At 43.4% G+C, this 13,065-nt stretch overlaps 1 protein-coding gene across 1 annotated transcript; it reads left to right on the forward strand.

The window, feature by feature from the left end:
• The first annotated feature begins 420 nt into the window (after nucleotides 1-420).
• On the forward strand, nucleotides 421-9,716 carry LOC108136278 (polyhomeotic-proximal chromatin protein-like). The gene is made up of 5 exons (XM_017257358.2): nucleotides 421-596; nucleotides 4,180-5,951; nucleotides 6,011-6,455; nucleotides 6,515-8,307; nucleotides 8,374-9,716. The coding sequence occupies exons 1-5, from the start codon at nucleotides 562-564 to the stop codon at nucleotides 9,117-9,119; spliced, it is 4,791 nt and encodes a 1,596-aa protein (XP_017112847.2). The 5' UTR covers nucleotides 421-561; the 3' UTR covers nucleotides 9,120-9,716.
• Nucleotides 9,717-13,065: the final 3,349 nt, after the last annotated feature.

Consider the following 13,065-nt stretch of genomic DNA (forward strand, 5'->3'; position numbering starts at 1 on the left):
CCCCAGATGGCGAACCGTCGCTGGCAACGTAGGCAGTGAAATGAAAACAAGCGTCTAGAGTATTCGTTGCGTTTTATGATTTGTGTATGTAAGGTCGCGTGCACAGGTGCCTGATCATTACACTTGCACTGAGAAAAAAAGTGACTGCAGCCAGCGGGGAGAATGTGGAAGTAGTGACTGTGAGTGGAGTTTTGTAATAATTACTACTGCTCGTGCACGAAATACTCATTTACACGCAAGCACACACACACACACACTGATACTTGCGGTCGGATTTGGATTCGTATTCGTTTTTGTGTACATTTTGTTGTCTTGCGTTCCACGTTATATGTTTGTTGTTGCCTGTATGTTTATATTTATTGCCTCCACATATTTGTGTGTTTTGTGTTTGTTAATGTATAATACAAATAAAACAAAAAGAAACTAAAGGCCAAAAAGAAAGCGCCATGCCAACAAAAACAATGAAAACAACGAGTGTCTCCGCCGCCGCCGAATACAAAACGCCACCGCCGACGCATGCATACCTTTAATTTATTACACATATTGTTTTTATTTTGAATAATGGATCGTCGTGCATTGAAGTTTATGCAAAAAAGGTATTTTTCGTTTGGTTTAGTTTAATTATATCACTTTCCTTGTATTGGCTTACATGTGTTTTGCCTGCAATTGTATTCGTGTTTTTTGTTTGTTTTCGGGTCAAATTATAAGTTGCTTTTGAGTATGGATTGATTATTGCCCGTACGGTTACACGTTTATCAACATTGTAGCAAAATTGAAAAATTGTCCTCATAAAATGCTCTCGACTGGCGGGCAGAAAAAGAAAATTCACAAGACCCAAAACGAGTTTCCCCCCACTCTGCCAACCCTGAACCTCTCCCCTTCCTCTTCTCCGCCACACGCCCCCTGCTGTGCGGTGTTGTTGCATTGTTGACAACGAATTTCGCAATGCATGCCAGTGTTTGTGCGTCGGCTGGTGGTGGTTGATTTCCACTCCCCTCTCACTCGCTCGTCGGGACAACATTGAAAAAAACAAAAGTTCTCTGCTCAAAGGTAACAGTTTTTTGTTGTTGCTGAAAAATGCATGCGACAACCCTGGTTGCTCTCTTATTCTCTCTCATTTGGTTCTCTCTGGCTCTCTGCCGAAATAAACAACAATTTAAGTCAAAAGCAGGGCTGCCACAAGTAACAAAATGAGAAAAAAAATAATACTTGTTTTAAAAGATATTTATTTTTGATCTTTTACGGAAAAACAATATTTTATTGCACGCCAAACAAACTTTTGATTAAGGTTGGTGTTTTTATTCTCAACTTTTTAAAGATTCTTGAGGAAAGATTTTGTAATTATTACTCGGACAATTTTATAAAAATATCTGCATATATTGAACTATAGTTTCAAGTCTTGAAAATTAATATTTAATTTTAAAAAATGTAATATTTTTAGATCCCTTTTTTTAATATTTAATTAAACTATGACATTGTGATAATTGCCCAGTTAAGAAAAATTATTTGAATTGAATCCGTATAAGTTTTGGTATTAAAAATACATTTTTTTTTGTACAATCGACAACTCTGTATACAGCTACATATTTTGTATCTTTTTCACTCGCATGTGTGTTCTCTTTTTTCGATTGCAAAACTCGTTTGTGTATCAATCAATATGCTGTCATACAACCCTCTCGCTCGCTCCCCCGCATTTTGCACGCCTGATTCCACTGGAACTGATGCTTGATTTGAATTCGAGCTCCCCCACCGCTCCCTTCTTACGAGCGCATGCTCAACGCCGCTCTGTGTGTGCGTGTTTGTTTCCCCCACATTTTTACTGATTTTCCTCTACGTTGCAGTAAAACTGTAGTAAGAGGCAAACACACACGTGCATCCCAGGGGAAAACCAGTTTTTTTAAGATGTTTTTCACTGCTGGTGGCTGCGATCTCAACTTACACACACTTATAGACGTACACCCACCACCCTGTGGCGAGACATCCACCCCTCTAGAACGCCCACCACCCCTTTTCTCCGCTCTTTTTGTATTTATTTTTTGTTGAGGGTAGCAGCGACATGAGGGTTGCCCCAAAATGCTTTTACCGGCTTTTATAACCCATTTCGTTTCTTCTTATGCCTTCTTTCCACTTCTCCCTGTCATGCTCTTGCTTTTTATGAGTCTTGCGGGCTTTAATGGTGAGCTGGGTGGGGGGAAGTATCAGCCTCTCCGGAGTGCTGGGAATCACAGCTGAGGTTAACCAAATAGAATACAGAATTTTAACTTATATATTATTATATAATAATTTCATTCAATATGAAAGTCACTCAGTTTTAAAGCTATCTGCTTTAAACTCTCCTAGAATTTGTATTTCTATTGCAGGTAGTATATAAAAAACGAACTGGATCGAACGACTATATCATAAATGTAGATCTCATAAAAACAATCGGCTTTTTTTTAATTATAATTAAGCATTTTTTAAATTCTTTTTAATATAATAATGGTCTTTTGTTTTAGAATTACGGTTTTAATTAAAATGAACAACATTTTAACTTTGCTAATTTACCATTTTTTTTAGTTCTTCGAGATTTTTTCAGAATTACGGTTTATATAAGCAATCGGAATATTACAAAAATAAATTTAAAAAAAATTGTATTTTATCTATATTTTACTTTTTTATTTCTTTTAGATATAGTTACAGTTTAATTTTTCAGAATACGGCTTTTCATATTATTCAGATCGGGAAGCGATTTCATATACATAGTTGACATAGGAATGATAGAATGATTTAGCTGAAAATCAATTGATGTAATTTGCAATAAATATATATTTTCCGAATATTACCAGATTATCTTTTTAATCTCTGCGCTTACTATTTTAACCGCAGCTGTATGAAACACGAACCATTTCGTTTGCTCCCAACTCACAGCGTTTTTAGCATTTCGCCGGGAAGGTCCTTGAACTTCGCCTGCAATTCGCAACGGCTTTTGTGTCCTACAATAATATGAAACAGTGCCAGCTGCGTGGCTGAATTAGTTTCCCGGTTTGTTGTTAAATGTGGAAAACGATTTCGGCTGCGATGCCTCACATGGAAATTCGAAAATCCATAGATAAGGATCGATGCGAGGGCTGTCAGCCCGCTCTTTGTTTTTGTTTCAATGAATGCAAAAGTCCTTTTTGCATTTTGCAAATTTTCATTTTAGTACAGAAAAGGGCGGGTATGGATAGGAAGGTTCACAAAATAAATGACTGTTTCGGGATATCTACCTGAAACTAATCTGAGGGACAATCTTTCCCAACAAATCTTTGGTTCACAATTTTTATGGGAAAATGTTGAGACATTTAGAGTTTCTTCAGACTTGACCTTCTTCAAATACTAGTTATTAAATATTTAAAAGTGAATATTATTGGTGATGCAATGCTCGAGCTTGTTCCATACCCAAATTATCAAACCACTCTCAAGCCGCCACCTTTAATATTTACTTTGTAAATATGATTATCATATAAGAGCTTTGTTGTTTGCTAATTCTAGCATTTGTCTCACACATTTTCGAATGACTAAACCCAGATTTTATTATTTACCAAGAAGCCCGACTTGGTTTACTTTCGCGGTAAATAAAAAACAGCAATTTTTTGTTTTATTTGTTCGTTATATGGAGTTGTCTTGATCAACTTCGAACTCGTTTTTTTTACTTTGTCACGTTATAAAAAATGTTGTTAAGTTTACGTTTTAATTTGCTTATAAATTTTGATGATTTGATGAAATGTCAAATAACTAAATTGTTTAATAAGTACAAATATATAAATAAGACATTGCAAATGTATTCCCCTAAAAATTATGCTAGTAACACAAAGTTATTACATATTAATGGATTAGAAAACAATTCTACTATTTTAAAAAAACGTCTAGGTTTTTCTACTTGCATTAATTTTTTAATCCCAAATCGCTAAAATGTACCAACCATGCATCTCAGCTAAAACTAAACGATTTAAGTTCATTTTGCTTGATTTTTTTTTGGGGAGTCTGCTGGCAAGTCTGTTTGCACTGGATTGTTATTGTTTGTCGCTAGGACAAGAGAAGACCATTAGGAATACAGGTCTTCCAGCTTGTTTGCCTGTGGTCCGAAATGATTTTGCTGTTTTCTTTTAAGCAAATGTTTACTGATCCCCCAAACTCCATTTTTTTCATTCGATCCCGTAGAGCGGACACAGAAAGCGATACAACCACCACAACAGTGAGCACCACATCCCAGGGGAATCCAGCATTGCCCATATCATCAGGCGGCACCCTACCCCTGAAGGACAACTCCAACATCCGCGAGAAGCCGCTGCATCACAGTCACACCAACAATAACAGCTCCCAGCACACACACTCACACCAGCAGCATACCCACCAGCAGCAGCAACAACAACAGGGCTGTGGCAAGCAGCTCGAGCGGCCACTGAAGTGCCTGGAAACGCTCGCCCAAAAGGCGGGCATCACCTTTGACGAGAAATACGATGTGGCCAGCCCCCCTCATCCCGGCATTGCCCAGCAGCAGGCGACTCCAGGATCAGGAACAGGATCAGGCACAGTCACCCCCACAAGCCATCGCCACGGAACCCCGCCCACTGCCCGCAGGCACACCCACACCCCAAACACTCCGGGCAGGCCCAGTGCACCCAGCACACCCAACTCCCAACCCCAATCCCATTCTTACGCCCTTGCCCGCCACACCAGCTTCACGCTGGAGAAGGCACAGAATCCCGGCCAGCAGGTGGCGGCCCCCACCACGGTGCCGCTGCAGATCTCGCCGGAGCAGCTGCAGCAGTTCTACGCGAGCAATCCCTACGCCATCCAGGTGAAGCAGGAGTTTCCCACACACACGGCCGGTGGAAATGGAACGGAGCTAAAGCATGCAGCCAACATCCTGGAGGTTCAGCAGCAGTTGCAACTGCAGCAGCAGCTATCGGAGACCAGTGGTGGAGGAGCAGCCGCGGGAGCAGCTGGGGGAGCACCTAGTCCAGCCAACTCACAGCAAAGCCAGCAACAGCAGCACTCGACCGCCATTAGCACCATGTCACCGATGCAGCTGGCGACGGCCACCGGAGGTGTTGGCGGGGATTGGTCGCAAGGGAGGACAGTGCAGCTGATGCAGCCGTCTGCGAGTTTCCTGTACCCGCAGATGATCGTGTCGGGCAATCTGTTGCACCCCAGCGGCATTGGCCAGCAGAACATCCAGGTGATCACTGCCGGCAAGCCCTTCCAGGGCAACGGCCCCCAGATGCTCACCACCACGACGCAGAACGCTAAGCAGATGAACCTGGGTCAGGCGGGATTCGCCGGTGGCAACTACGCCACATGCATTCCCTCGAACCACAACCAGTCGCCCCAGACGCTGCTCATCTCGCCGGTGAACGTCATCTCCCACTCGCCGCAGCAGCAGCAGAACTTGCTGCAGTCGATGGCCGCCGCCGCCCAGCAGCAGCAGCTTACTCAGCAGCAGCAGCAGCAGCTCAGCCAGCAGCAACAGCAGCAGCAGCTCACCCAGCAGCAACAGCAGCAACAGCTGACAGCTGCTCTAGCCAAAGTGGGAGTGGATGCGCAGGGCAAGCTGGCCCAGAAAGTGGTCCAAAAGGTGACGACCACCAGCAGCACGGTGCAGGCGGCGACAGGGCCGGGATCCGCTGGAACCACACAGGCGCAGCAGGTGCAGCAACAGCAGCAGCAGACCACCCAAACCACTCAGCAGTGCGTGCAGGTCTCGCAGTCGACGCTACCAGTGGGAGTGGGCGCCCAGTCCGTGCAGACTGCCCAACTTCTGAACGCCGGCCAGGCGCAGCAAATGCAGATCCCCTGGTTCTGGCAGAATGCGGCAGGACTACAGCCCTTCGGCTCTAACCAGATCATACTGCGCAACCAGCCAGACGGGACGCAGGGCATGTTCATCCAACAGCAGCCGACGACTCAGACCCTGCAGACGCAGCAAAACCGTAAGAATAGCTACTGGATTGTATTTATTGCCCTACTAATATAGACAATTTCACCACAGAGATTATCCAGTGCAATGTGACCCAGACTCCGACAAAGGCACGCACACAACTGGACGCACTTGCTCCCAAGCAACAGCAGCAGCAGGCAGGGTCGACAACCCAGACGCAGCAGCAGCAGCTGGCTGTGGCCACTGCCCAGTTACAGCAACAGCAGCAACAGCTCACGGCAGCAGCTCTGCAGCGGCCAGGAGCCCCGGTCATGCCACACAACGGAACTCAAGTGCGTCCGGCGAGCTCCGTATCCACGCAGACAGCCCAGAATCAGAGTCTGCTGAAGGCCAAGATGCGCAACAAGCAGCAGCCGGTGCGACCCGCATTACCCACTTTGAAAGCGGAGAATGGTCAGGTCGCGGGCCAGAACAAGGTGGTTGGTCACTTGACCACCGTGCAGCAGCAACAACAGGCAACGAATCTCCAGCAGGTGGTCAACGCGGCAGGCAACAAGTAAGTGAAAATCGATCAGCTCTAAGAAGAATTGTCTAACTTTCCACTTTCCTCCGCAGAATGGTTGTGATGAGCACGACGGGTACTCCTATTACGCTCCAGAATGGACAAACACTTCAAACAGCCACTGCGGCAGGAGTGGACAAGCAGCAACAGCAACAGTTGCAGCTGATTCAGAAGCAGCAATTCCTACAGCAACAAATGTTTCAGCAGCAGATTGCTGTCATTCAAATGCAGCAGCAAGCGGCAGTTCAGGCGCAGCAACAGCAGCAGCAGCAACAAGTCACCCAGCAACAGCAGGTGAACGCCCAGCAGCAGCAAGCGGTTGCGCAGCAGCAGCAGGCGGTGGCGCAGGCTCAGCAGCAGCAAAGGGAGCAGCAGCAGCAAGTTGCCCAAGCACAGGCGCAGCAGCAGCAGGCGCTGGCCAATGCGACCCAGCAAATCCTGCAGGTGGCGCCCAACCAGTTCATCACATCCCACCAGCAACAGCAGCAGCAGCAACTGCAGAACCAACTGATTCAGCAGCAACTGCAGCAGCAGGCGCAGGCACAGGTGCAGGCCCAGGTGCAAGCCCAGGTGCAGGCCCAGGCGCAACAGCGTGAGCAGCAGCAGAATATCATCCAGCAGATCGTGGTCCAGCAGTCGGGCGGAGCTACCGCCCAACAGCAGCAGCAGCAACCGCAGCAGCAATCCGGACAGCTGCAGCTGAGCAGCGTGCCCTTTTCGGTTTCTTCGACGACGACGCCAGCCGGAATAGCCACCTCCAGTGCCCTGCAGGCGGCCCTCTCCGCCTCCGGCGCCATCTTCCAGACAGCCAAGCCCGGATCCTGCAGTTCCTCCCTCCCCACCAGCAGTGTGGTCACAATCACCAACCAGAGCTCCACTCCGCTGGTCACCAGCAGTACTGTGGCCAGTCTGCAGCAGGCACAGGCTCAAGCTCAGCTCCACCAGCAGCAGCAGCAGTTGATCACCGCCACCATTGCAGCAGCAACTCAACAGCAGCAGCAGCAGGGACCACCTTCTCTTGCGCCCACCACGCCCTCTCCAACTACGAATCCCATCCTGGCCATGACCTCAATGATGAATGCCACAGTGGGCCACCTGTCTACTGCTCCGCCCGTGACTGTTTCTGTGACCAGCACGGCTATCACTCCGTCGCCGGGCCAGCTGGTCACCCTCAGCAGTGCTAGCAGCGGAGGAGGAAGCTTCACTTCCACGCCCACCAAGGAGACGCCATCGAAGATGCCCACCGCCACGCTGGTGCCCATTGATTCGCCTATGACGCCTGTATCTGGACATGACACCTGCACCACACCCAAATCCTCCACTCCTGCCAATGTCAGTGCATCCGCGGAGGCCAGCAGTTCCACGAGCGAGGCTCTGCCCAACGGAGAAGCCACAGACCGGGCTTCCACGCCCTCCAAGGGCGCTACCACTCCCACCAGCAAGCAAAGCAATGCGGTGCAGTCTACGAGCAGCAGCACCACTCCCAGCTCTGCCGGTGGAAAGGAAGAACCCAAGGTGGCAACCTCCGTCAGCTCTACGTCCGCCACATCAACGCCAACCACGACAACGATCAGCAATGGGATCGGGATGGCCAGAACTACATCAAGCTCCACTTGTACCACCACCGCTGGCACAATCACCACCAGTTGCATCACTTCAACCACAAGTTGTTCCAGTACCTCCACAAGCACTACAACTGGAGGGGTAAGGGATTTGCCCAAGGCGATGATCAAGCCGAATGTCCTAACCCACGTCATCGATGGATTCATCATCCAGGAGGCAAACGAACCTTTTCCCGTCACCAGGCAGCGATATGCGGACAAGGACGTCAGCGATGAGCCGCCAAGTGAGTATAGAAACCCCTGGCCAATAATACATATTTTTAATGTTCCCGCATCACTTCTTTCTGCAGAGAAAAAGGCAGCCATGCAGGAGGACATCAAGCCAAGTGGAATAGCATCAGCTCCAGCCTCGGACATGGTTGCCTGCGAACAGTGCGGAAAACTGGAACACAAAGCGAAGCTCAAGCGGAAGCGATACTGCTCGCCGGGATGCGCCAGGCAGGCCAAGAACGGCGTCGGAGGAGTTGGAGCAGGAGAGACCAACGGCTTGGGAACGGGTGGAATCGTTGGCGTGGACGCCATGGCATTGGTGGACAAACTGGACGAGGCGATGGCCGAGGAGAAGATGCAGACGGCAACCATGCAGGCGATGTCCGAAACCCTGCCCATTCAGTCGTCTCCAACAGAGATGCCACCGATGACAGTGCTAGCAACCATCCCAGCGTCTTCCCCACTTTCAATGCCTCTGGGATCACCGCTACCAGTTGCAGTTCCTGCTCCTGCACCACTGCCCGTGGTCACTCCTGCGGTGGCACCACCGTCTTCGAGTGCAAATGGGCTGGATCGCCCGCCCATCAGCAGTTGGAGTGTGGAGGAGGTCAGCAACTTCATCCGAGAACTGCCTGGGTGTCAGGACTACGTGGACGACTTTGTCCAGCAGGAGATCGATGGCCAGGCACTGCTGCTGCTGAAGGAGAACCACCTGGTGAACGCCATGGGCATGAAGCTGGGCCCAGCCCTCAAGATTGTGGCCAAGGTTGAGTCCATGAAGGAGGTTCCGCCACCGGGCGAAGTTAAGGACGCAGGAGCTCAGTGAGAGGAGCCCCAGAAAATGATCTCCTAACCGGACAATGCGCCTGGTCCACAAAATGTCGGCCGTGCCACGTGAATCTAATTCAATCGGACTGGCGGAGAACACAAATCCAATTGTAAAGTCATTACTAAAACCGGGCCAGCATATCCCAACACACATCAAATTGTATATAATTCCAAAATCATCATTTACATATATATTTAGCAATTAAAACACCCGACAGTCAAAACAAAATACGAAGTTACTTAAACTAAGTATGAGCTATAAATAATGTTTTATTGAGCTGCCAGCAAAGTAAAATAAATATAATTCTGCAATTAGGCATAAGTTTAGAGCATATGTACTATGTAAAATTTTAACAACACTCGTCATGAATATATTTTACAAGTATTTTAAACTAAGCAATCAAATTTACTACTAAGATTGTCCCAGCAACTAAAACATTTTAAATTTACAAAAGAAGAAATTTCATCTTAATGTGAACTCGATCTTATTGCTAAAACGTTTTTTGAATGCCTAGACATAAGCGTATTTTTTTATATTATTTTTTTTTTGCTATTACTGAACAAAATAAAAATGCGCTGTATAGTGTTTATTAAATGTGAAAGATTCCTTTCTTTGGGCTTTGGGTTCTGTATAGAAATATCCAAATTAGGACCGGCGCAAAGATGTTTAATCTATTAATTCGCAACCTATTCATTTCTCCTACCCTTCATTATACATCCATACAGTATTGATTTTAAAAATGAATACGTTTTTTATTGTTTTTTATTTTAATGATTTTAACATATATATTTCTAAAAATAATTTAAGCATTAAATGGGTATTATTATCATCATCAAATCTTTAACTAGCATTTAAATCATATAAAAACATTTTTTGTCTATTTTAGGAATTCTATGGTGTTATATGTTTCAAATTGGAGAAAACGATTAAATATTTCTTTTCAAACTGTTTATAAGTCATCAGTGATATTGTTCCCTATGATTTTATGATTTTAACTCAACAAAAAATCGGTCAAAAAATGTGGGCTGAGATGTAATTGCTTGATTAAATACAACAGTAAAATTACAATAATTATTTGGAAAAATTTCAAAAACTGGTCACAATTAAGTAATCAAGCGAAACATCGATAAACTAAACATGTAACTCAAATACTGAAAGTATCTTTTGACTGCATATAGACTCCTCTAGTACACTGTTATTAAAACAAATGTATATGTATTTTTTAGTTAGGTTTGCCTTTTCAAATCTATCGGAACTATACTTTCAGAGGTAAAATCATTTTGAAAGTTGCGCCTGGCGCATCTTGGTTCATTTAAGATTTTCTCATAAGAAATTTTTTAAAACCGGTTACGCTCTAACTTAACTTAAAGTTTTGTTCACATCTTCAAGATGACAGCACTTATGTAAATTTACAAAATAGTTGTTTTTTAAAATCGGTCTAAGCCTTAATGTAAACCATTTCCAAAATACAAACTGTTATACAACGAATTCACCACACTTATAGCCACGCCCACAAAATAACGCTATGTCGCAGAAAGAGAGTGGCTGTGAGTGCCTTACTGTCGTCCTTGTCTTGCCCACGGCCACAGAGACAGCGACACTCCCACCCTTTCCTTAAGCCACCCCACCATTTTTTTCAGTTCCACCTTACCGTCGGCATTTTGTATTGGACGCCGGCAGAGGCCCGCGGTGACTTCCGGTTCGAATCGGTGGGTTTACCTATGATTTGTTGTTGTGGTTGCTGGCAATTCAAAATGGAGAATGGTAATACGCTGTACATACACATATAACAATTATAAACACCCAAAAACATTTTAAAAAGATTAAAGCTATAGCTATTTCGTATAAGAAATCAAAGCTATAATTTCAGGGGTCTTAAAAAAATACATATGTTTTCATTCTAGATTTTTTTCTTTAAATCGTTTAATTGTCTTTTTTTTAATGTTTTTATAGTACTATCCAAACGTCTTTAATTTTGAAAGGTTGACACCTCCAAATATAATTCAATTGCAAAAAATTGTATTACTTTTTGAATTAAATAAACTTCTTGCTACCAAAATGAAAGGTCGCATAAGCCAGACAATTTTTTAAAATGTATTGTTGCGGCATTAATTAAAAAAAATTTCAAGAATCTTTTACACTACGCATAGAACTCCAGCGTCAGTATAACAAATATATGACAGCCAAAGGATACAGTCAACCGATTTAAACCAAATCTCAAGGTATAGGTTTAAGATACTATAGGTTTAAGATACTAAGCCCCCAAAAAAATACTGAAATTTTAGTTTTAATAAGTATGTCTTAAAAATAAACTACAGACAGTAAAGTATATATATTATTACAATACTAAATAATATAACCCCTATATTTTTTTTATTTAATTTCTATACCGAAAAGTTTAAAGGGCCTTATTTTTAAAGCACATACGTTTTATTTTCGTGTTATTTAATACTCATCTTGAGAAATTTTTCATACCCAATATTTAAAATTCATGTGAAATATTTTTTTTTTTTTTTGATGTAGCTTTTAAGCAGAGCTTGCAAACAGTATAGAAACAGACGAACAGGCGGATATGGATATATCAACTCGTCTAGTCATGCTGATTAAGAATATAATACTTTATAGGGTCGTCTAACCAATTTTATAATACCCTCAGCAAGAGTCTAAAAATGTGGGATGCTTAGTGAAAGCCTCTGCAAAAGGGTATAATGAACGATAATATTTTAGGTCTCAAACAATTTATTTTTGAGTTACCTATTTGGAAACCATCAGTAACTTGGAAATACTCAATAACAAAACTCTATTGCTTGTTATTAGAAAGACTAACAGCAAACATTAATAGAGATATGCTACTTCAATCGTATCGTATCTAGAAATGCATTTTTGGGTCGCTTTCTAAAAATTGAGTTAAGTTTAAAAAAAAAAAATTAAGAATTCCACCTTGGACTGTAAAACTGATTACCGTTCTATTATATCTTTCAATTTCATTGGTAACCAGAGATCACAAGTTTTACTAAAAAATGTTTAAGGTTTTATATGCTTGAATTTTTACACCTGTGATCAATTTAAGGAATTCAAATAACTTTTTATTCATTCCAAAGATTATTGAAAGTATCAACATAAATTATTGGAATAGATTTAATTTATATGTTCGAGATTAGTAAATCGACTTTCTAAGAAAGTGGCGGCGAACTATTAGACAAAATAGTGCGTTGTATCGAATTGAGCCCTGCATGAGTGGGATCATGTTTGTTTTTATGACCCTTGTTTGTTTTCATGACTCATTCGGTCAATCTATGACTCAAAGTAGTAATAAATTAAAAAATTCGCGGGGAGGGTCGTGCTTTGATTAATGACCATAAATTAACCTCTTATAAACACTATTAATATAAATTTCTATAGGATAAGTGTTGTCCTTTTTTGTGCCAAAGAATTCGAGGGTTTTTTATTGTAGAAGTCTTGAATCATAGAGCATTTCAAATATATCATTCTAATCAAAAATATGACGCAATAGTGCTTTGGTATCAAACTTACAAGAAAACAAAAAAAAAATACTAGTGGAACCAAATGGGGTAATTGAAAATAGTGCTTAATCTCAAATTCCACTTGAAAAAGTACATTATTTTCTGGTCTTTTTTAATTTATCCCAGATTTATCCTTCTGTGACCCTGGCCTTTCACCCCTGATAATGCGCTTAGGGGTTGAATTCGCTATTCATCCCGTTTATAACCCCGATAGTTCTGCTTTTGAGGGTAATTGTAGCCGCTTTGATTGGAAATCTTTTTCACTGTAGCGCCTAAAATGGTGGCTAAGTGTGCACTGGGGTCGCTGAGGTCTGCAAGTGTCAGAGGTCAACCCTTTTCCGCATTTCTATTTGATTTTTGCAAAGGTTCCACCCTTCTCTTTATATTTCTCGTAGCCCTTTTCTCCACAGTGCCTGTGA

The sequence above is a fragment of the Drosophila elegans genome, unplaced genomic scaffold (genome assembly GCF_018152505.1).
Source record: "Drosophila elegans isolate 14027-0461.03 unplaced genomic scaffold, ASM1815250v1 contig_149, whole genome shotgun sequence".
Classification (NCBI taxonomy): Eukaryota; Metazoa; Arthropoda; class Insecta; order Diptera; family Drosophilidae; genus Drosophila; species Drosophila elegans.

Excerpts from the sequence above, each read along its gene's own strand:
- LOC108136278 (XM_017257358.2), top strand. The coding sequence starts at position 562 with ATGGATCGTCGTGCATTGAAGTTTATGCAAAAAAG. Across the intron at positions 597-4,179 it reads TTGAAGTTTATGCAAAAAAG|AGCGGACACAGAAAGCGATA; the intron begins GTATTTTTCGTT and ends TCGATCCCGTAG. Across the intron at positions 5,952-6,010 it reads CCTGCAGACGCAGCAAAACC|AGATTATCCAGTGCAATGTG; the intron begins GTAAGAATAGCT and ends ATTTCACCACAG.